General features: G+C 37.9%; 3 protein-coding genes and 1 non-coding gene across 4 annotated transcripts; 3 read left to right on the top strand and 1 right to left on the bottom strand.

Annotated features, from left to right (window-relative positions):
• The first annotated feature begins 372 nt into the window (after nucleotides 1-372).
• Nucleotides 373-9,030, top strand: LOC136263927 (N-terminal EF-hand calcium-binding protein 1-like). The gene is made up of 14 exons (XM_066058577.1): nucleotides 373-482; nucleotides 1,619-1,643; nucleotides 1,692-1,800; nucleotides 2,405-2,430; nucleotides 2,515-2,627; nucleotides 4,796-4,840; nucleotides 5,440-5,519; nucleotides 5,611-5,708; nucleotides 6,252-6,343; nucleotides 7,405-7,458; nucleotides 7,515-7,624; nucleotides 7,676-7,753; nucleotides 8,768-8,859; nucleotides 8,913-9,030. Exons 1-14 carry the CDS (start codon nucleotides 432-434, stop codon nucleotides 8,936-8,938), a joined length of 999 nt encoding a protein of 332 aa, XP_065914649.1. The 5' UTR covers nucleotides 373-431; the 3' UTR covers nucleotides 8,939-9,030.
• Nucleotides 5,889-6,103, top strand: LOC136265268 (small nucleolar RNA U3). Its single transcript, XR_010705462.1, has one exon. It is a non-coding gene; the product is annotated as a small nucleolar RNA U3 (small nucleolar RNA).
• A 76-nt stretch (nucleotides 9,031-9,106) lies between the features above and the next one.
• LOC136263929 (protein SPMIP7-like) lies at nucleotides 9,107-10,606 on the top strand. Its single transcript, XM_066058579.1, has 4 exons — nucleotides 9,107-9,871; nucleotides 9,922-9,975; nucleotides 10,033-10,146; nucleotides 10,391-10,606. The coding sequence occupies exons 1-4, from the start codon at nucleotides 9,267-9,269 to the stop codon at nucleotides 10,518-10,520; spliced, it is 903 nt and encodes a 300-aa protein (XP_065914651.1). The 5' UTR covers nucleotides 9,107-9,266; the 3' UTR covers nucleotides 10,521-10,606.
• LOC136263925 (cytoplasmic tRNA 2-thiolation protein 2-A-like) lies at nucleotides 10,509-21,793 on the bottom strand. Its single transcript, XM_066058576.1, has 17 exons — nucleotides 21,443-21,793; nucleotides 21,313-21,384; nucleotides 20,735-20,813; nucleotides 20,626-20,685; nucleotides 20,470-20,530; nucleotides 15,849-15,958; nucleotides 12,398-12,762; nucleotides 12,276-12,321; nucleotides 12,137-12,226; nucleotides 11,776-11,825; nucleotides 11,497-11,578; nucleotides 11,349-11,440; nucleotides 10,998-11,058; nucleotides 10,897-10,942; nucleotides 10,817-10,842; nucleotides 10,710-10,759; nucleotides 10,509-10,666 (listed from the first exon to the last, which is right to left on the bottom strand). The coding sequence occupies exons 1-17, from the start codon at nucleotides 21,493-21,495 to the stop codon at nucleotides 10,639-10,641; spliced, it is 1,371 nt and encodes a 456-aa protein (XP_065914648.1). The 5' UTR covers nucleotides 21,496-21,793; the 3' UTR covers nucleotides 10,509-10,638.
• Nucleotides 21,794-22,424: the final 631 nt, after the last annotated feature.

The following is a 22,424-nucleotide window of genomic DNA, read 5'->3' as shown; positions in this document are numbered from 1 at the left end:
GCATATTGGGCTTAGCTACCCTTTCATTGAAATATTGTCGGCTAAGAGATGATACCATCTTGTCAGTCTACAGCTAGTAACTTTTTAACAATCTCTTTGTATGGTTACTCACGCGCGAGTCACATGTATATAGCTACAAGTTATTCAAGCCCCATGGACTGCTCTATGACCAGACTCAGAATGCAGCATGACTCATGATGAGCACTAGCTATTTCTGTAGATTGTATATTCCCTATTGGAACAGCCTTTCTCCAGACTTGGTAACACAATGCCTAAATGTAGCTATTCAATAACCAAATTCTTTTTGAACAAATGACTGATACCGATTTTATAGTGTACTGCTGAAAATAATATAGTGTGCATAAGAATCTAGTATCCGGAAGTCCGCTATACGTTAAGCCACGTGAGAGACGGAAAGGACAAAGTGCGCCATGGCTGAAAGTGATCACCATGCGTTAAAGGCGAAGGATATCGTTGAAGATGTAAGTATTTGTGTGCGTATATTATTTCTGAGTGGTGGTCTAAACGTCGTCCCTGGGAAGTTATTAATAATATTATGGTGATTTATTTTCCCAGCCTATGGATCGAAAGCCGTTATAAGTCATGAGTGGTACTAAGTCGCTGTACATTAGCATCACCTAGTGCAGATAACCCAGCTGGTTAGCTGGTTTAGCCAATTGCGTGGGGCGGGCACCAAAAGGAATGGTGATCCATTGAGGTATATTGAAACTTGAGAATTTTCCTACGCCTCGATAAATTAGCTGGTTTGGCCGTTTCTAAGCTGACTGCTAAGTCAGTTACAGCTGTTGTTCCTTAGACTGCCTTTTTAGAAGTTGTGTGAGACTGGGAGCGCATGTACCAGAAGGAAACATTGAAATCTGGACACGAGACTAGGGCTGAGGAGTCTGACAATTAATCTGGGCAGAAATCACTGTGAAAATTACAAATCATAGAAATCTTGTATGCGATTTAAAAAGTGTCAGATCTCGGTGCATGTAGGGCAATGTAGAATTATGATAAAATAGGGATACCCAGTATTGTATTGTATTAATGCTTTACAGTGACCAGCACTGAAGGTCTGCAGCAACATGTGCTGCAGCCTTAGGATTACCTAACCTAATTTCAAGGACTTAGACTTAGTGACTTATAGCTGAAAAGGTGTATGCTATATACAAACCTCAAAATGACATGTCAGAAAAAAAACTTGCTGCTACAACAACAGGAAACTATCAGGTTGTAATGTAGTTTGGAAATGGAAGTGTCCTCTCAGCTTTTGTGTGTGTTAGCAAAACTGTATCGACGATGAAAGCATACGCAGACCATCCAACAGTACTGAATAACATGTTGCATCTTTTTTGCTGTGTATGTTGTGACAAGAAAAGGAGCCGTACAACTTGAGCGGTAGGCATGACTTGTATTGAAAATGTTGCATATAGAACTTTAGCCATGGGTGATGCCTAAAGGCCACATAAGAAAAATGTGATAGACCAGCCGTTAAGACACTTCTTTGTGTATTTATAATTATAAATTCCATTGCAACATGTAATAATATAATCACTTCCATAATTGATTAAATTCTGGTGCTTAACATGTGCATTGTCTATTTTTTTCTTTACAGATCTTCAGAAGAGCTGATAAGAATGGTAAACCATGACACCAACTCAGTGGTGATTTACTATTGTTGTACACAGATAGTGGTTCTCTGTCTTTGAAAGAATTTCAGGAATTCTTTTCTGACGGGATCATGACCAGTGAAGAACTAGAGGAGTTGTTCCATTTGATTGACACTGAAAAAACCAAGTGAGTTTGTTCAGTGAAAATTTGAAAAGAAAAATAGTTATATTGTGGTAACCTGCTCACTCACTGTATAAACTGGCCAACTTGAAATAGTTTAGTCAAAGTAACCTGCCCAATGCAGCCACTTGTTAAATAAGAAAATTTATTGACAGGAATAGACAGGTTCAAGTCCAGGAACATTGTCTAATGACAGAATTTGATGATAATTGGCAAAGGACAAACCATTCTCTCAATTGCAAACAATTAAGCATTTCACCTTATGCTATCATTTTTAATTTGATGGATTTCAAGCCACAGTAGGCAACAGTCCTACTGACAGTTCATAATGTGCCGTAAATAACAAAGGCAAATTTAACACAATGATTTTGTACAGGCTATATTGGAAGCTGGGTACTCTCTCCCTTACTTTTATTATGAACTGTTGATCCTGCTGTGTGACCAACAAAATCTCCCTGAAGTAAAACTACTGATTAATCACTCCATATACATGTCTGATACTGCATTAGTTGTTTCACAGCCTTTCAAAAAGAGAATAGTTGAAAATAATAATAAGTTGTGATTGTATTGGTAGAGTATATGTATTTGTTGTTGTTTTTATTTTATGCAGCACTTTGAGTCCTTCAGAGCTATTTGGTAAGTGTGCTCTCTGTATGTAGTGTATGCGTATGTGTGTATATTGTGTTTGGTACTGTGTACAAATGTACCATTTTGTTACAGCTTACTTTCAGCAGTACATGGCTGACTTTGAGCCAATATTTTCTCTCACTGATGATCTTAGTGTGGCTATCACTAACACCTTGAAGTCCACCCACAACAAACACCAGTCTACGGTACATGTAGTGTGTGTACGTGCATGCATGCGTGCTTCCTTCCTTGTAACCATCTCAGAATCTCTTCTCAGTAATACAGTTAGAAAGTTAGCAAAAAGTACCACATAGCGGATTATTATAGCTTCTGAAATTTCTCATGAGTAGCATCGCAAAATGTAGCAATAGCTAAAAATACCATTTTAATGAACCAGTCATGTTCAAATAAAACAAAAGTGGCTTATGCATTCATGTCGTTGTGCATGCAACCATTGCATCACTTTGGTTGTGTCCAGATATCCCTTTTGTATCTAGTCTCATATCCACACTCTTTTTAATTTGTAACAGGAGCACATTGAATCCTATGGACAAGGGAGCATGCAAGTCCGTAATATTATGTTACTAACATTACTGGTGAAATTCAAACATGACGTCTTGTGTTACTGATGTTTACTATTAGTTACACTATTCTTACGTGTAACAGGGATATACAGATTGGGCCACTACTCCATCATTTTGTGTGATGTCAGCAAAGCTGCTTTGATGAGAAGGTCGTCAAGTCGCTTGGAGTAGTCCACTGGAGTAATTTTGTATCACTAGCAAATGTAAAAAAAGGCTGTCCTGCCACGCCTGTGCTACCATTGTGCCATTCAGCTTCATTTCCATGGCTTCGCTTCATTGTGCCAGTAACCACTCATACTTGAGCTACATGCTTCCGTGTCCATACGACTGTTTGCAATAATGCATACAGAATTATCAAATTAATAAAGTTATTGTAATTTTGTATTTCGTAATTAGTAATTAGTAAATTATTTTGTAATTCTCTAATATTGATGATATACACTGCTTAGGAAGCGCTATTTGAACAAGCTGTTTTAACACACACACAAGTATCTTCTCAAGTGTTTTGTATTCACAAATTCTCAACAGAGCCTCGACGCTTCATTCTCATATATATGGGACATACCCCCTTTCAAGTCAAAAGACATCCTGTATGCTTTTCCTTGTAGGAGGTCTGCTACTGTGTTTTTTTGTTTATAAGGTTTCAACAGTGTTATGTAAGCTATCACATTAGCAGCTAGTGATCATTGCTGTGGTTGACCACCAGATCCTGTCCTGTGCAAATGAATAAAATTATGCATAAACGCAGGTCATCATGCCACTCGCTATTGTTACAAGCCTCAATACAACAATGAATTACTCACTGATTTTTTCAAGATACAACTGTCATGGACAAGCAGTAGTAAATAAGCTGCAATTGTGCCAGAAGCCGATTTTTTATACTTGCTTTACCCGGTAATGGCAAATTAAAATTCTGTTTTAAACCTTCGTGTGGTATGGGTAGAACTATTGTATGACCTCAAGCTCTGCACAATAGTAGATAATCAGGTAAATAGTGTCTAATAACAAATCCAGCCCCATAGTACCAAGTGTGAAGGAAAAGGTTTTAAGGGCTAAAACTCTCGCTACATGCATCCTAGAGAGTTCCTGTTTGTTGTAAAGGATAGAGAACAAAATACTTCATAGATTTCTGTTAGTACGAGGAGCTTCATGATGATAGCTTTCTAGTTTTAAGCCCTGAAAATTTCATGGTGAAGCCATATGGAAACTGTTCCCAGCCACCTGAAGAGCCCAATGGGAAGGTCGTTCAAAAAGTTTATAGAGTGTCACCACTCCTATATTCAAAAGAAATCACCTCAAACAATTAAAGTTGACCTGTGTGGAAGTTTTTAATGCAGACTTCATTTAGTTTTAGTTCAGGCATGAGATTCTTGGGAGGATAGCTGGACCTTTGCTGGTTGGAGCATAGACTGTTACGTAGTCGTCCATCACATACAGCTATTCCTATCCGTGCCCTTTGCTTCAACTCGCATTACCCCAGACACTGCTTTGATATGGTAAACATATCTTCCCAGATTGCTTAGTGATGGAGCTTTTAACAGCTGTGACCTTTATCACACATTATCATGGTGCCAAAAATACTTGCAAATTAAAATTCTAGCAAATGATCTCAAACAATATTTAATGACAGTGAAAGGATATTTTTGTTTTGTTTTCACAACATTACCTTAAATATTTGTTTTGACTTGTGCTGATGTATACTGTGTACAGCAAGGATATAAGATGTGTACTTGTGTAGTGTTTTGTATGTATTGTAGTTCTCATTGTTTGTTGTTGTTGTTTTTATGTAGATGACCAAAATTGAGAAGTTTTCCACAAGGTTCTTGATCAAAGAGGTGTGGTTGTGTTTGTGTGTAGGAGTAGTTGGTAGTTTGGTACCTTACAACAAGCTTAGCAGTGGGTAACTCTTTATCTCGAAAATTTTCAGCCATGTGATACAAATTGTTTATTGTGTTGTCTTGTACCCATATTTGTTGCTTAGAGCTGATATCTCCTTCGCTGGCTGAAATATGATTGATCAAAACAATTTCTCCATAGGCGCCTGCACATTAGTACCCAAAATAATGCGGCCATCTTGTGCTCGTGATGTCATTGTGGATAAAGTCTGTAGAGTTATGTATTGTCATTGATGCTACTGTTGGAGGGAGCCCCATAATAAAAAGGATGCCCCAAAATGTCAATCCCTTTATAATTTGGGACGCTTCAATAATCCAGATATTGGTCTGTGGTCCTACTTTGTACTCAGTTTTTTATCCTTTATTTGGCTTATGTGCCTTCAAGACATATCATGTGCATAGAATTCTCAGCTATCACATTACATTAAAATCATGTATGGATATCTGATCCCTTTCACCAAGATGGCTGTTTGATACCTTATGACATGTAAATAGATTAGTGTACTCCATTGTTAGTAATGTGTTTCATGTCTCAACAGGCTCTTGAGCATGTTAGTGTGGCCAGTAAGCCACTGGAGTCTGCTAATGATCACCTGACTGAGATAGGCCTTAATGAATGGTGAGCCATACCAAGTGTAGTATTACATCATTCCTTTCCTATTTATTACCAATCTGTGTTGTTGACCAATGTTGTCTAATCTTGTCCACAGTTCTGCTAATCACCTCCCAATAGTGGTGGACACTGCTGATACAAAGGCAAAGGTCAAATGGCACAAGAAATATCAACGCTTAGTATCTGGTGAATCAGGTGAGTTTATATAAAAATAATAAAAGTGAGATAATGAATAAAGGTGATAATTCCCATCAAAAACATCATTTTGTACTATGGCACAATGTCATCATAGTGATGTTAGTTGAGCAAAACTCAAACCCACAATCATTTCTAACAAGTAGGTCTATATAAGCAATGGTCTGAACTGGTTGAATTAAGACTGTACTCACTAGGATCATTTCTATAGTACATGTCAACTCTCTGTCTACCAACAGAGACAACTCCCTCAGCCATGAGGAGGAATGGTAACATCCTCTTCTGAGCATGAAGGGTGGCTGGGAGTGACTGTGGTCCTCCCAGTAACTGAGGAGTGTTCCCACTGTCCTCTCTTGTAGAGGATAGTAGGAGGGAGGGGATGTATTCTGAGTGGCTTGAGGGAGTCACTTTTATAAAATAAAAGCAAAAAAGTAAAGTTAAACAGTGTACTAAGCCACAAGCAGTTTTACAAGCTGTAGATTTAGTGGGAAGTTGGTGATGCATATATTTTGCCTGCTTTTTGATGTGTTATTCTCCCAATAGCTGTTGCTGCTAGTGGAGGGGTAGTATACAGTGACCAGTTTGGTTCAGAGATGGATCGACTGTCTACACTGATTGATAAGTTGGAAGGAAAGGTGCTTGGCCTTGTGCAGTGTATAATATTACTACATTGTTGGTAGTACTGTAACATTGTTTGATGCATACACCATGTGTTGTATGTGACTGTCTCAGAAAACTTTGCGTAATTCCCACAATTCCTTTTTATATTAATGTCCCAGTATTGTCTACAGTGTCTCCAAGGAATGGGTTACCAATATTTCAGCCTATTGTGGAATTATAGTGCTGGGTAGTAGGAAGAGCAAAGAAATGGATTTGTACAGTGGCTATACTGAACTTTTCATTAAATTTGCAACCATAACTAATTTCCATTTTACAGAGTTGGTATTTGGCTTAAAATGCTCACGTCGCTTTAGCTTTAAAGAGTCTGCAGCTATTGACCTTGTTTGTGCAGAGGGTAGGATTAGCCCATTTGACTGACTTTATCTTTTGTTAAGTAATAGTTATAACTATTCTATATAATAAAAAATAAAATAAAATAAATAAATAAAAAAATGCTCACCAAGATATAGTTTTAGTCTGGTATTGTGCATACAAGTATGAAGGCATTTCAAATGAAGAAACAATGACAATCTTGTTTACGTCTATTGCCTTGTACCTCGGGGCTTTGGGAACAAAACAAAAGACATGCAAACTCTCTATGAGCAGGCAAATAAGATGGTGTACTAAGTTGAGACTTACAATTACTTGCCAGAATAATGGCTCCATTAATAACATGCATGCTTTGTAGCATTGCCTATTCTTAAAAATCTAATTTTTATTGGAAAAGTATACCTGTGCCAGCATATGCATGTTTCTGCTGAGATGGTCACATATACTGCAAAGTTTTGTATGGAATCCGAAACTGAAAGTGCTCATCTTTGTTGTTTGTTCACAAAAATTCCATCCTTTGGAAATTTCTAAAACATGCCTTGCTTTGTTACATGTCATGTGCAATATTTACAAGTAGAACTCTCAGCCTCAACTACAAACTGTCTCACCACCTGGTCTAGATTTTTTTTCTGTTTTAGTGTCAAGATTGTGAGTCCCTTCTATACAGGTTCATGGGGGATAATCATTATTACCATTGTTCTTGTAGATCAAACTAGAAGTGGTAGAAGAGGAGGAAGTTTCACAAGACAGCAAAAACACAGTATGCCTTGCTGAAAAGTTTTACAATGTTTTGCCAATTTGTTTGTTGTTGTTTAGATTGTTGTAGTTCGCATGTTTCTGGAGGCTTCAGAGAGCAACGTTTCAGCCTTTAGACAGTCCTTGAAGAATTATGTACAAAGTGTTACCAGTGAGAGTGGATGTCTTCAGTGAGTAACTTTGTGACTTGATTTTACTATTGTTATCTTATTAAATATTAGTGTTTGTGTTCAGAGTAATGTTGGGAGCTACCGATTTTCTGTGTACGAAGTGTGGCAAGATTCTGAGCATCTCTCAATGTATGTCAACTGTGTTGGTATACTTTAAGCTAATTTTACAACTACATTGAAATCTGTCCATTTCTGTTTTCATTGGACCAGAACCTTGTTAACCCTTTATTACCGAATGGCTAATATATTGCCCAAAAAAAGCATGTTACGGGTGCCATTTGTAAATGGACCCATAACTCCTTCATCCTAAGGGCTACGAAGTTGAAATAACCACCAATTTGTTGAGTAGGCCCAGGTGTTTCTAATAAAGTTTAACGCGAAGCGATAAGAATGAGTATGGGGAACTATCAACACTTATAAACACACAAAAATGCATCAAAAACAATTGTACCTGTTTAAATATCGATAACTTTTGCTCTGAGGATCATGGTGTGTTCTATTAAGAATAAAACTGTTCCTCACGTGATAAGGATTCTAAAAATATACAGTATAATGCAACCTGGGGTTATAACAAGATGGCAGCGCCATCTTTCACTGCTATGGTGAAGAATAACATTGCGCCTTTCTTCACTGTAAAGCGCGTCAGTTATGTGTTTTCTTGTAAGGTTTTTAGATGTTTGGGTAGATTGGAAAGAGGGCTTTCATATGGTATATAGTGTTCCGTGTTAATTAATGGGTGAGGTCCTCACATATCACACAAAGATCACACAAGCGGAAAATATCATTTCCTGAGGTTTTTTGTGGTTTTATGAAATAACTTCGGTAAGAAAGGGTTAAGGAGGTGACTGCATTATTAGGTGATTTGGGCTCCTGGGCCGGTTCTGGCTTATGATTGAGGCCAACATTTTAGACACTTAAGGCAACGTAGGTGTGGCATGTCATTTATCGTTGTCATTATTGGCCATTGCTTTTGACTTACTTCACAAAATTCTTTAATCCTGTTCTAATCTCCTCGGGAGTGAAATATGTTATTTTTTAAGCTTTTCTTCCCCAACACAACCAGTCTCATAAATAAATTTAGTGGTTTAGTAAACTGCATGTTAGCTGAATTTATATTGATCACTTATTCTTGTTCCATTCCAGACACTATGCATCTCATGCGAGTAAAGTATTCCGCAAGAACAATGTGGACCACTTGGTTAAACCAGCAGTGGTCAATACAATGGAGCTACCAGGTATACTAGATGTGTGTGTGTTTACACTTAGTGAAGATGTCTTGTCTGTGTAGCTTCTTGGTGGCCAGCAGATATATGACTTGTTAATACTAGTATTTCTATTTTTCGTTTTCATATTTGATACTGTATTGTGTGTAATGAAACACTCAGGTAAACTGCTCTAATAAAACGAACAGTTGTTGTTTTACTCATTTACAACATACAGCAATCAAGAGTCACCGCTGTGGCTGTTTGCTGCTGGCTCCAACCCATCCACATTATTGTATCCAAGAAGGGTAATGCGCATGCGTGAGGCACGCGTTAATAAGCGTGCCCCCCTCACGTAGCTAGCGATGTCCGCTGGATTACTGCCACCAGTTATGAGAAGTAGCTAGTTCAGTTTTATATTTTATAGAATTTTTTCAGACATGTTCAACCATTCCTACGCGACCACCTACAGTGCCAGCTTTCCACCGATGGAGAAGAGAAAGAAATCGGACGAAGTACGATTTCCAGTAATAGTTCCGGTAGGGTTTGCTCCAGCGGCGTTTGGTTTCGATGATTCTCGTGGAAGGAACGCTGTGGTAGCTACCAAGGTGCGGGACTCTAGGAGATCGATTGCACTAGGGCTGGGAACGCCTAGAGTTTTCCGAACTATCCATTGGTCACTGGATAAAGATATTGTCAGAAGTTTACCGCCACAGAACGTGCCGACTTTACAGCCGCCTGCAGAACGCACAATCGATATAAGTGATAGCACTGAAACGATTGGAGAAACTTTGGAAGAAAACGTCAACGATTTAGCTACAAAAAGACGCTACACTTCTGTGACAGCTAACGCCGCGGAGGAAGGAGCATTAGCTGTACCAGCAAAGGAGATACCGCAGTCAACATTGGAAGAACACTGTGACCCAGTTCGCACCACCGCACAGTGGAATAATTGGAGACTACCTCCCCAACCAATCCCTGTGGCCTGGGATAAGACACAAACAAGAGTAGTGGATGGAGTGACTCCTCTAGAACAGACTCATCTGTAAGCAGTAAAGTTAGCTATATGTTAACCAGTTATTCTTTTCCCAACAGGCCGAAAATTCCACAGCATAATCCACCAAAAATTGATGATAGTCCCAGATACTTGTAAGTTAGCCAGCTGGAGTTGGTGACCACAAATGTAGCTATGTACACTTCCTATAGTTACAGAACTGATGTAATCCCTGGGTATACAGGGTACCGGCCATACCTCCCAGTAGTGTTGGAACATAGTGACATGTGCAGTCCCTTTAGCAGCACAGCTAGGAACTCCTATAGGTGAGTACAGTCATGTAGTCTCACATATGAAAATTGTCCATACGTCTGTTCGTGTTGTTTGTCATAACATTTGATCATTAATTTTGTACACAAGCAATTGTGTTTGTTAAACTGTGAGAATAAAACACAAAATTTCCTTGGGCACTTCTCTTTAAAGTAGGGATGGGAAGATAAACCTCTGTTTCATTGTAGATTTTACTTATAACTTACTGTATTATAAACCTTGTATTATATTGCTGTACAGGAAACTACCCACATACGAGTACAAGTCACCGCACTATCCCTACCAAGCACCATTCTCCAAGATGGTCACTCTTACATACCCATATAACCCGTTCAACAAGATCCAAGCTCCAGAGCCATTGAAACTATAAACCTGCTAAAGGGGTGGTTTGATACTTGTATACATAATGTGAATCTTTATTTACATTTTTGTTGAATTTATTAGCTGATTTCAGTGAAATATATAGGTAATTAATTCACTTCAAAGTATCATAATAGATAATCTTTAACAGCTTCCCTGTGTGTAAGAATATTTAAAATTTGACAAGACAAAAACAAACCTTGTAGTGTCTTGTTTGATGCTTAACGGTAGAGGCACATTCTTTTGTTGCTACAAAAACATTTTCTCTTTGACAAATTTAAACTTAAGTTGTTCACTTTGACTCACCATATCTCTTGACGTTAATTGGCATCCTACATCAGTGTGTGTGTACATGTGTTAAGTAATAAACTGTTTTAATTTCTTACCGTAACACAATTGACTCTCTTCTGTGCTACTGCTATCAATCGGGGCCTGTAACAAAACGAAAATTACTACAAAAATCTTCTGGTATAAAAATGTCACTCACCAAACACAGACTACATTTGACTGATTTTGAATCAGCTGGCAGAGAAAGTTTCTCTCCAGTTCTGTAGAATGATTATGTGCCTAGTACATTATGAGTGGCATGACAAAATTGTGAGGGTTTAAATTTTGGTAGTATAAAACAACAACAAAGCATTAGGTCATACTGAACAGTACTTGATTCATCCACAAGTATTCAAAATAGCAGTGTGGAAGGGCGGGCACTATTTAGAGACTTTAAGTTCTTGTAGCATGATCAATATTAGTAAACCAGTTACAGAAATTGGTGGATTGAAGAGTGTAGCATGAACCACTGACCACCAAAACTTTACCCCTCCAACAAAAACTGTCCTACCTAAACACAGAGTTTACTGTGGATGGGAAGTTGTGTTGTAGTCCGACAATGAAGGCCTCAGTCAACCTGTCAATACTAGCCTTCTCAGTAGCCTATACAAGGGGAGGACATACTAACCAACTAACACCGTTGTTAACACCTTACACACCATTGTGGTTAGTGAGGGAGTTGTCATCACTTGGAGGTTGAACAGTACACAATAAGTGGCTATCTCCTGACTGGGAAACTCCCTAGCAACGTAGTACATGTGATAATTCGATGAACTACTGAGTGGTAATTGAGTGAATTATTAGAGCACTACCACTACAGTTTCTGTAAAATACAATGAAATGATACACTAAACAATGTGAACTTCAGCTTGATGTTTACAGCACACTGAAGTACAATAACTTGACCAGCTAAACAAGGACACAGTTTAGTTCATTACCTCATCGGCCTGACAATCATCACATCTCTGTATCTATCATCAGCAAAACTCTGTGAGTGATGAGATAAACAATATGTAACAATATGTGCACATGCGTGTGACTGGGGAGTGAAAATACCATCACATAACAGGTTATAATGTCATGCCGTATAGAGTACCCTATTAATATACCTCAGGGCTTTACACACACAGCACTAAGCACAAGATAGAGAGCCACTGAGGAGTACACAGACCAGACAAGGGCCCAAAACCTTTCTCCTAACTGGCTATTCCGTGTATCCTGCAGCCTCTACAAGGGGTTGGAATGTGTACGTGCGTGCGTGTGTACATGTAGTGTGGCATGCTTACACATAACACTCACAATATCAAGAGGAGCTACATGTCCTCTCCCTTGTGCCACATCACTAAACAAACGAACAGACAGTCTTGTCTCATTGTCCCCAACTATCACCTACATAAACACACAACCATCACATTAAACAATAACTTATTGCTTTCACCTTCGTACAACCTAACTTTCTGGCAGCATCAACTATTAACTGAAGTCTGTGAGAGAAAAGATACACGCATGCATCAGAGAATACAGCACACGATGAGGATAAATAGATCAAGGTTCTTTCACCTCAAGGAGTGTAAGAGATCCTCCTTGGCAGTGAGAGTTTTAGTTCCATCAAACAGTTTAACAAGTTTTTCTTCACATTCCACACTCCTAGTATATTGATGTAATACATCCCTGCCAGTACAGTTACTATTATCTGGATGGGCTTGAAGATTAGCTGATCCACAGGCACCATTGTCACTCTCTGAAACATCAGTCACAGTTGTATCTACTGTTATACTGTCAGTAGCACAAATATTAGTGGGAATATCACAATGATGTTGTGTCTCTTTACTGGATAAGTTTTGTGCCCCAAATGTAGTCTCTTTGGGATTATAGGGGACTGGTTGCCAATGGTTACCACACCATAAGTGATGTAATCCAAACACCTGAATTAAACAACATGAAATATAATAATGACTTCTAACTTGACAATCGTTTAACAAAGTAGCCATTTCTTCCAGGAACATTATTTTACAAGTTTAAGGAACGTTTATATGGCAATTTTACAACTGAGTAGGGATTACAGAAAAAAAAGCAATGAAACAAGTGAGGTCATCTACACCTGCAGCTATACAGACATTTAATTCCTATTTCAGTCTATCAATAGTATATAATACATGACTGAAGCATAGCTGAAGGTGTAGATGACCTCCCTTGTTTCACTGCTTTCTTTTTTCCTGTAATTTCTACTCAAATGTAAAATTTCTCACTTTCCCTTAAACTTTCAACTTGTTTGTTTCCTTTTTTCAGCAACACATAAAAGTACAGAACTCAATATGAGTATAACATATGTGACCGTCTCAGCAAAAACCTGTCTAGTTTGCACAAGCATGTGTATTGAGAAAAACGAAATTTTTAAAAAATTGGTGAAATTACGTGTGTTACAAAGAAAATTTTACACAAGTTTTACTCAGGAAAAGAAATGTTAAATCAATTAAACCTATATACCATTTTATGCATGGGGAGTTCAAAAACCGTTGTTTCATTTCCATAGCCCCAATGGTTTGCGTGTCACATGTGTTTGTTTATGATGCGGTAGACTTGAACAAAATTGTCGCCATTTCTTCAATAAAACCACCTTCATACGCCTATGTGCAAGTGACTGCAGGGATAAAAGTATACCTTGGCTGATCTGTGGTGAACACTGTAAGCCAAATCCCAATTTTGCAAACTAATCCAAACGGAAGTTATGGCTGCTAATGCAAGCACCTGTAGTTTATTTTTAGTATAGTCACTGTACAAATCGATTTCCTTGCTTTTCCTACTTTCTAGCACTGTAATTCCAAAACCACTCAACATGATTGACTGAAATTTTGGCGAACCATTCCATGGACTATGCAGATAATGATGAGAAAATAAAGTTGTGCAAACTAGACGGGTTTTCGCTGAGATGGTCACATATAAATTAAAGATAAGATTGTCCTAGAATTTGTATCATTGATGGAAATATGAGGATGACTGGCTGGAGGTCAAAGGAAAGAATGGCACCACACACATTAACCTTACCAAAACAGCTTAGCTGTGAAAAATGGTGTGGCCCCCAGGGTGAAAGAGTCAAGAAATCAAAGGTGCCCACCAATCAAAGGTTGTGGGAAAGAAATGGTTGTAATGATGTTAATGCCAATCATTTTACCGTCATCGTTGCCATTTCTTGGCTGTCACCTTTGATTTCATAACTTTCTTCATTCTGGCCTTATTGGAAGGCTGTACCCTTTTTCACAGCTTGGCTGTTTTGGTAAAGATACTTGTTTGCAGCTGAACTCTCTCTCTCTTCATTGAAAAGAAGAATCAAAGAAGATTAAAAAGAAAAATACAAAGAAACTAAGATGAACTTTGAAGGCGCGTATCTCAGTGATGGCTGGTGGATTCAACTCAAATTTGGAACGGGAAGTGCCCTACCCTAAGGAAATTTCCACAGCAAATATGGTTATTTGCCATTCAGGCACTATCAAGCTATGAATACATGAAAATGGCATTTTCTTGATTCCATATTTAAAATATACACTTGTCTGTCACGCACCTACACCGGCTATACGCTGTATGACACACTATTGTGTGTTTTGGTTTAGAATATTTAATATATTTGTAGCACTCTTAATAGAGCACACATTTATTCTGAACACTTCTAACACAACCTATATACATAGAATGTTCTAGAATTTCTACTGATAGATACACAAGATTATACTAAACTTTATCATTCTAGTATACTAAACTGAAACTTTCAATCATATGGCGAGAAACTGATAGCAGTGGTGGAGTGGTAAAGAAATATAGGTGTGGAGGTCCACCTTGGATACCTTTTTTCCAATGTTTCTTTTTGTGTACGTGTTTTATTTCTCACTGACTGTTCTATTAGAATATCTTGATCACACTTGTTTCACATGTTTGGTTTCTGATTTATACCTCCTTAGCTAATGCTCTCAATACTTTCAAACCACAAAACGTTTGCAGTATGATAGTTATTTCATGTACAGATCAATTTTCTAGTTATTCCATCAAGCAGATCACCCTGTAGGCATGACAACAAAACTCTTATGCAACTTTTAAATCGTGCGTAACTCCTTTGCTCTTACTTTGATCTATATAAAAATTGTATATACTGTAAACGTGCTGCTTACTGCACTCCAAATTTGAAGCAAAATGCACAAGTTATTGCTAAAGTGTGCGAAAAGAATAAAGATTTAAGAAGAAAAATATAACAAACTTTGAAGGAACACATTTCAGTGATAGCTGGACAGATTTCAACTCATATGAAATAGGAGATGGGGGATAGGAGGTGGGGGAGTTTCCACAGCAAAACTGGTTAATTTCCGTTCAGCCATTATCAAACTACAGGGTACTAATGTGTGAAACTGCATTTTCTTTGGTTACACACTTGTCTGCCACTCGTCCACACCACCTCAATTACCAACGACTGAAATGTGAAGTACAATTTTGCTTTATTTCCATCTACGTTCCACCCAATATACAGTGTTACAAACAAAGAACAGTACAAGAAGTGCCCCTGCAATCAATTCGGTCACACTATGGCAACTAAAACACTGAAGCCATACCATGAGTTACTGCCAATCAACACCCTACGTGGCAGTGGAGAAAGAAATGGGACACAAAGGAGGACAAAAGGCTGGTTTTTGGGTGGTATTCTTGGGTAAGAAAGCCCAAACCTCCATGATCTCTACTACACAGTACTACCACACTGTACCCTTTAGGATGCATGTTTAAACAGTGTTGATAATATACAACTGGATAATGAGCTCATGGGGTACAATTAGTTAATAACAACACAGACACACATAACACTCTAATAGAACAGTCAGTTAAAGGAAATCAATAAACAGGTGTGTACACGCTATCTATGAACCAAAAACTTGACAATGTTTAAGCAGATATCATGCACACAATAACATAGTCAGCTACCTTCATATAAAAATTTCTCTAATACGACAATAGTCACTAATCCATATAGTACCTCTTCAATTCTTGTACAATAGACAGGGAAGCCAGACTGAACTGTGACTGAAACATGTTCAGAAAGTGACTTAACCCTCTCCTCCCAGGACTGGTGAAGCACTGCACCATCTGAGAGAAAAACCACCATTATACACTCTGTACTATGAGACCACATTTTCACAGTTTGGGCTTCAATGCCATGTATACTACAAGACTTACTACACTAGTACCCTGATTACACTATCTGTTCTTAATCTCAATAAGTGACTAATAGAACAGATCAGGTTATTGAACAGAGCCTGTATATAAATGAATGGGCTTCAATTACTTATGCAACAAAATCAAGACACACAGTATTGTGTTGAGTGGCTTGAGAAAGCCGGCACGCCACACCATGAGTATATTTACAGGAAGAAAGAAGATGCGATTTTCATGCAACGTAACTGCATGCTTCCTTCTTGAATTGAATCATTTTTGTACCCTCCACTCTACACACCAAGATTGCCTAATGCAATCGTGAAATACAAGCACACAAAAGTTGGCTTAATTCCTTTTTTCTTTGTTTCGGGGGCTCAGGTTATCACTTTACAAAAACTATTATAAAATGCAAATCAGTGTTTATTTTGAGTGAGAAGGAGCATATGTGGTAACGTGCCAGTGGAAGGCCCCCGGGGGGGGAGGGGGGGGGAGGCAAAGAGGTAACAAGGATAAATGAATTCTTTTGTAGAATTTAGTAATCTGGTTAGGTTGATGCAGTCAGAGGGGTTCTCATCAGTGCGCAAAGCTTTTAACTAGGGGGTTTGGCGGCATGCTCCCCTCAATTGCTACTGTAATTTTTAAAGAATTTTCTTTTACACAGCAATATTTAATTAAAATTGCTTCCAGATCAATCTATTTTTGAAAAATTTCCTACGTAAGATTGTAAATATATCAAATTAAATGTAGAAGTAATTTAATAGCCAAATGGTGGACTGTTGAGAACAGCTATCACAAATGGCATCCGAAATTTTGAGGGGGATTCAGTTTCCAAGGGGGAGCAAATCCTCAAATCCTCCCCCCCTCCCCCAAAAATAAACCCCGACTGAAATGTGTAGCTTGATTTTCTTGAGCTTTGGTGTACTTTAAGAACGTATTACAGCAAATCATGTACCAGGTTTTATCTGATAAATAGTCATAGAGCTACAGACCATTATTTGCATTTAAAAAGGCCGATTTGTTGTCACGCCTACAGGGTAAACCACTTATGGGAACAAATTAAAAATCAGTATAGGTATAGGTTAACCATCATAGCTCAAACCGTTTTTAAAAATCGCATTGACAGCTACAGAGTTACAAGGCAAAAACTGTGAATTGCAGGGTCAAGATACTCTAATTGAACAGTCAAGTAAAAAAATGGTGCATGAAAAATGTCGAAAAAACTTGCCAGCATTCGAACCAGGGACCTCCATACTGAACACTCAAATCCCTAACCACTGAGCTTCTGCTATCACGGCTGTTCATCCTACTTTATAAGTGAAAATTCTAGCTAAAATCTACTCAATAGTGAAACATCTACCAATGGAAAATCTAGAACATACTATGTGTCTTCTATTAGAAATCCTCAAAAATATGCGTTCTAAGTAATCAAATAAACTCTGCAATACAATACTATTGTAACTTCTCTAGTATTCCATCGAAGCCGATACTATAGACATTTTGATACCAATCGGCAGGGTAGTGCACTACAATTAAGGCCCACTCACGCCAATCATCATCATCACAATCATCATAATCTACTATCCTAGCAAACCTTGTGACAACAGGCTGTAAATTGTATTCTAGGTACAGGATTTGCTTTGTAAAAGTGAACAACTGCAACTTATCACATTTTGCATGAACAATCAAGATACTCTAATAGAACAGTCACTGCAAAATAAAAATCCTTATCCATACTTAACTATTATTATTGGATGGGCTGGAATGCCTAGTAGTATGTACACGTTGAGCTGGATCCTCAAAAACATTTATTAACTCATGGATGCAATTACACACGATGTTGAAATTTGGCACACTTGTAGTGCTGCTTGACCTGCTAAAAATATTTTCAAAATCTTTTCGTTCAAATGTCTGACATAATATTTACAGCCAATCAAAATTTTCACCATACATATCCTATGGGGAAACCATAAAAGTGCAGCAGCCATTTAGAACCTAACTTGTAATGAAGCCAAACTGTACGTGTCTGTTGTTGACACCTTAGCTATAACCACTAATCACCTGGTTGGCTGAAATGTTAACTCCCTTAAGAAAAAGTCCATTTTTAATACTTAACTGTTTCCCCTCAACCTGTACATACTATAGTAAAATAAATTTTCCATAGCTATGATGATGCAGGCTTTTGAGTGTGCCCATATCCAGATTGTTTCCAGTAGATGCTGCTTGAATACTGCCACAGTGGGTGCAGTCACAACCGAATTGGGTAGAGCATTCCAATTGTTAATAATTCTGTTTGAAAAGAAGTGCTGCTGAACTAGTAACCTAGATCTCACTTTCAATATCTTAAGCTGGTGGCCTCTGCTGATGTTAGAACTATTCAGTGTGACAAAATAATGTAGATGGTTCTGAGTCATAGTATCTATTCATTACTTCATACGCTTCAATCAAATCTCCCCTTTGATGTCTACAGAAGAGCGAATACAGATCTAATTTTTCCAAACAGTTTTCATAAGACAGATGACTTAGAAGGACTTTACTTTGTTATAAAACACTAGTGTAATACAGGGCCACAGCCATGAACAAGATTACAGAGTAATTATCTGTATTAATTGGCAGATCCTTTGGTTTTGGTATTGGATTGGTACATATTTTTCTGTAATGGTAGAACACTAGTTTGTCTTATATCATCATCATTGTATCTGTAGATTGAAGAACAATGATTTGTGTTAAAACAAACCTCAAAGCCAGATTTTGGGGGCATTTAAGTATTTCAAAATAATATGAAGTGAAATCCTGTATAAAAAGGGTGCGACCTTCAAAAAGCCTGGGCAAAAAGTTGTGAAATCAAAGGTGGCGGCCATGAAATGACTACAGTGATGTTAGTGATAACAAATTTTAATGATCGCTTTGTGCATTATTAACATCACTGGAAATGGCTACCACCTTTGCACCCTTTTATATGGCTTGGCCATTTTCTCGCATGGATTTCACTTATTTGAACACTTTTGTAATTAACTGGCATACATGTGTTCAGATAACTGTTGCAGAATCAGAAAATGAAACACTGGCCTTTAACCATGCACACCACATTCACGACACAAAGATTTGATGTAGTCAGAGGTAACCAGGTTTACATAGCGGACTGATATTTCACTATCACTTGAGACACACACAAGCAGGCCTGTTATACATAATTGTTAAACTACTCTGACAGAACACATAGTTGCTTATACAAGTAAATAATCAGTGAACTCCTGTTGAATACAGTTTGTACTATTCTAGTATCACAAACTTTGTTTTGTTTTAGTTCTAGTTTAATGTATTTTCAGTTACAGAGAATACTAGCAGGAAAACGAATATGGCTTGAAATGCAGACTTGAGCAAATTCACTGACAAGTTGTGCTATCAACAGTAACCTTTGTCTCTTAAAGTGCTTTGTCAGGGTTGATACCTCATTAGTTTGAAGACCAAAACTTCAAGAGGTTTCGTTTTAGTTTTATAACCAAAACACACACACACATGTTTGGTTTAGTGTTTGTTGTTACTGTCGGACTAAAAAAGAAGTTTTAGTTCTAGTACCTTACAAATATAACAACACTACATACAGTGGAACTACAGTAACCACACCTCTTGAGCTATCTGGCATTGGGCAACATAAAATATACCGTCATAATAACACCTTGTAAAAGCCTTTGAAAAGAACAGCCAACATCTGTACATTTAAGCATAATATTATATTATTAGCTGTCAGCACTAATTTTAATTTAGCCTTAAGTTGCTTGCATTGTGGCACATTATTGAACAGACAATAGTAATCACAGCAAACCTTTTGTGTAGTCAGGTTTAGGAAATGGTGTTCACAAAACACTGCACATATACATAGTACTTGTTAGCAAATTTACAACGTGCACATTGAAGGACAGATGTGGCTGAGGTTACATGTAGCTCAAACGTGAAGGTAGGTATACATTCTATTAGAGTGGTCCATACAAAGGTGCCACACATGTGAGGTAACTATATGACCAAATTATCATTTTAACATTCAGTCTCCCCAATCCTCACTTACGACTGCTCTATTAGAGTGTTTATGGTTCCATCAGAAAAGCTTTAGTGCTTGTAGTATCGTTAAACAAAATACCAAGTGGTCCAGATTACTAAGGTTCCACCATAACCTCATTTCTGCTGGTAGCATGCTGTGTCTGCATGCTTTCTAGCAGCTTCTGGACCTTCCAGTACCATATTGTGTCCACACCATCTGGAGTATATCACTCATGATACAAAGTTTGTACCACGAGTGATATACTGTACTATGAAATAACCCTGGACACAATGAGGTCATTGGTGTAAGGTACACAGCAGTTAGGACAACCTCACAAGAATTCAAATGGTTTGGCAAGCATACAGATTGAAAAACAACTGAGTTAACCAACACAGATATCATTTACCATCAACAATCAATATCATAGGGTGAAAGCGTAACTTCTTGTGAACATTTTCACTTAACCCCTGTAAACAATAAGAACAACAATAACATGAAAAACATTGAAAGTCAAAAGTTGGCACACAAAAAATGCTACATGACTTCTTTAAAATTTGCACACCTTTCTCACTAGGTCCAAGAGAACAGATGAACTTTGTCCTCCAGAAAATGCCAGCAGAGCCTGTAACCAACATGTTTATTGTTGACATGGCTAGCTCCTAAAACCATACCTTTTCATTTTGACGGACTAGTTTTGCTTTTCCAAAAGTAGCTCTAAATCGGTGCGTAACGTAGACGTGAAAACATTCCCTGAATACAGACAAAGTGCATCTTTCAAAAAATATACATGTACAAGGGACAGGACTAGTACTGTTGCTCAACAGGAAGGACGTATTATAAATGGTTGCTACTATGGACACCTGTACATCATGGAGTGGCCATCCTGTACTTTAATGCTAATTCCCTCAGTCAATAAGGTCAAAATCAACGGCTGCTACTATGGACACCCGTATATCATGGAGTATCCATCCTGTATTTTAATGCTTCCCTCAGTCAATAAGGTCAAAATCAACGACTGCTACTATGGACACCTGTACATCACGGAGTGGCACATCCTGTATTTTAATGTTTTCCTCAGTCAATAAGGTCAAAATCAACCAGGTCAAAAGGCAAGCACCAGCAGTAAAGTGATGTCACAGTTTATACTGAGAATCAAAATGCAACTTTTTCAGAAGCATACTATAATTTTAGAATTTGTGATATTTTTGGACTCAAGTTGTCCTGCAGCCTGTGTATTATGCGTACTTACTTGCAAAAAGGATCTTTAATTCTTGCAATAGCCACGGCAGGTTTCTGGCATTTTAAACACTTTGAACCTATACTGAGCATTAAATAGAAACAAATGGGTATTCCTGTTACCACAGACCATCAAGACCTACTTTGGCTGCTTTTTTCCTGATGGTAACAGCGGCTGATCGTTAACAGAGCACATTTAATACACTATTCTAGCACGTCCTGAGCGTTCTATTAAAGAAGTAGCCACGCTTTGAACGGTATGTGACCATTACGTTTCCTGTCTGGTTTCCTCACAGAAGCGTCATATGTGTTTCCTGTTTGGGTGTATCTTGAAGTGTCTTCTGAGGGCGAGGCTCCCGAGTGTACTCTTGTAAGATTTGTTTGATTGTGGGATTGAATTCATTTGTTGTTGTTTCGAGTGACCTATGGAGTGACTCATGATTGATTGTTGATAGACTACCGGGAGGTTGAGTAATATGCCATAATATTACTAGTAGCCTTAAGGAGTTCCATTTGTGTGACAGTGTTAGCCTGGTAGCCAAGTCTTGCTGCAAAATGTAAAAGCACTGAATAATAGCTACCACTCATTTAGATTACCATCTATTGCAAGGTCATCATGAATATATTTGTCTACAATCACAACATTGTATAGCAAGTACACACTTGAATAGTCAAGTGGCAACCCAAATGTAATAAAATAATAATGCTGACACATGACCAAACATTTTTTATTGGTGTGAAGAAATATATGAAAAGGTTTCACAGCATATCCTGGTTAAAGATGTCGCCTTGGTGTTTCCTTAGCTGGAAAAGTCAACTAACCATGTCAATTTCAAGAGGGGATTTCAGAATGTAGACAGGAAGTTGACATCAGACAGCTCAGGCTAGCAGATTCCAATGGCCCAGGTCACCTTTATACGGTTACTACAACAGAACCATATCTTCCGACAGAAGACTCACTATACACCAAACCAAGCACATTCCAATTAACTGACTGTTTCCTTAATTTCAAAGTGATATCAAAAAGCATGTCCATAAGTAGTACACATGGAACGTTCTCAGCAAATACCTTCTGAGTTATATAGTATGTTATAATGTGTGTATACAACAGTTGGCATATTTGCC

This window comes from Dysidea avara, chromosome 8 (genome assembly GCF_963678975.1).
Source record: "Dysidea avara chromosome 8, odDysAvar1.4, whole genome shotgun sequence".
Taxonomy (NCBI): domain Eukaryota; kingdom Metazoa; phylum Porifera; class Demospongiae; order Dictyoceratida; family Dysideidae; genus Dysidea; species Dysidea avara.
Note: the sequence above shows the minus strand (reverse complement) of the source record. Positions and strands in the feature narration are given on the sequence as shown.

Excerpts from the sequence above, each read along its gene's own strand:
- LOC136263927 (XM_066058577.1), top strand. The coding sequence starts at position 432 with ATGGCTGAAAGTGATCACCATGCGTTAAAGGCGAAGGATATCGTTGAA. Across the intron at positions 5,709-6,251 it reads CTTAGTATCTGGTGAATCAG|CTGTTGCTGCTAGTGGAGGG; the intron begins GTGAGTTTATAT and ends TTCTCCCAATAG. Across the intron at positions 6,344-7,404 it reads TTGATAAGTTGGAAGGAAAG|ATCAAACTAGAAGTGGTAGA; the intron begins GTGCTTGGCCTT and ends TTGTTCTTGTAG.
- LOC136263929 (XM_066058579.1), top strand. The coding sequence starts at position 9,267 with ATGTTCAACCATTCCTACGCGACCACCTACAGTGCCAGCTTTCCACCG. Across the intron at positions 9,976-10,032 it reads GATGATAGTCCCAGATACTT|TTACAGAACTGATGTAATCC; the intron begins GTAAGTTAGCCA and ends CACTTCCTATAG. Across the intron at positions 10,147-10,390 it reads ACAGCTAGGAACTCCTATAG|GAAACTACCCACATACGAGT; the intron begins GTGAGTACAGTC and ends ATTGCTGTACAG.
- LOC136263925 (XM_066058576.1), bottom strand. The coding sequence starts at position 21,495 with ATGTGCTCTGTTAACGATCAGCCGCTGTTACCATCAGGAAAAAAGCAG. Across the intron at positions 11,441-11,496 it reads CTCCCTCACTAACCACAATG|GCTACTGAGAAGGCTAGTAT; the intron begins GTGTGTAAGGTG and ends CCCCTTGTATAG. Across the intron at positions 10,843-10,896 it reads AGAGAGTCAATTGTGTTACG|GATGCCAATTAACGTCAAGA; the intron begins GTAAGAAATTAA and ends ACACTGATGTAG.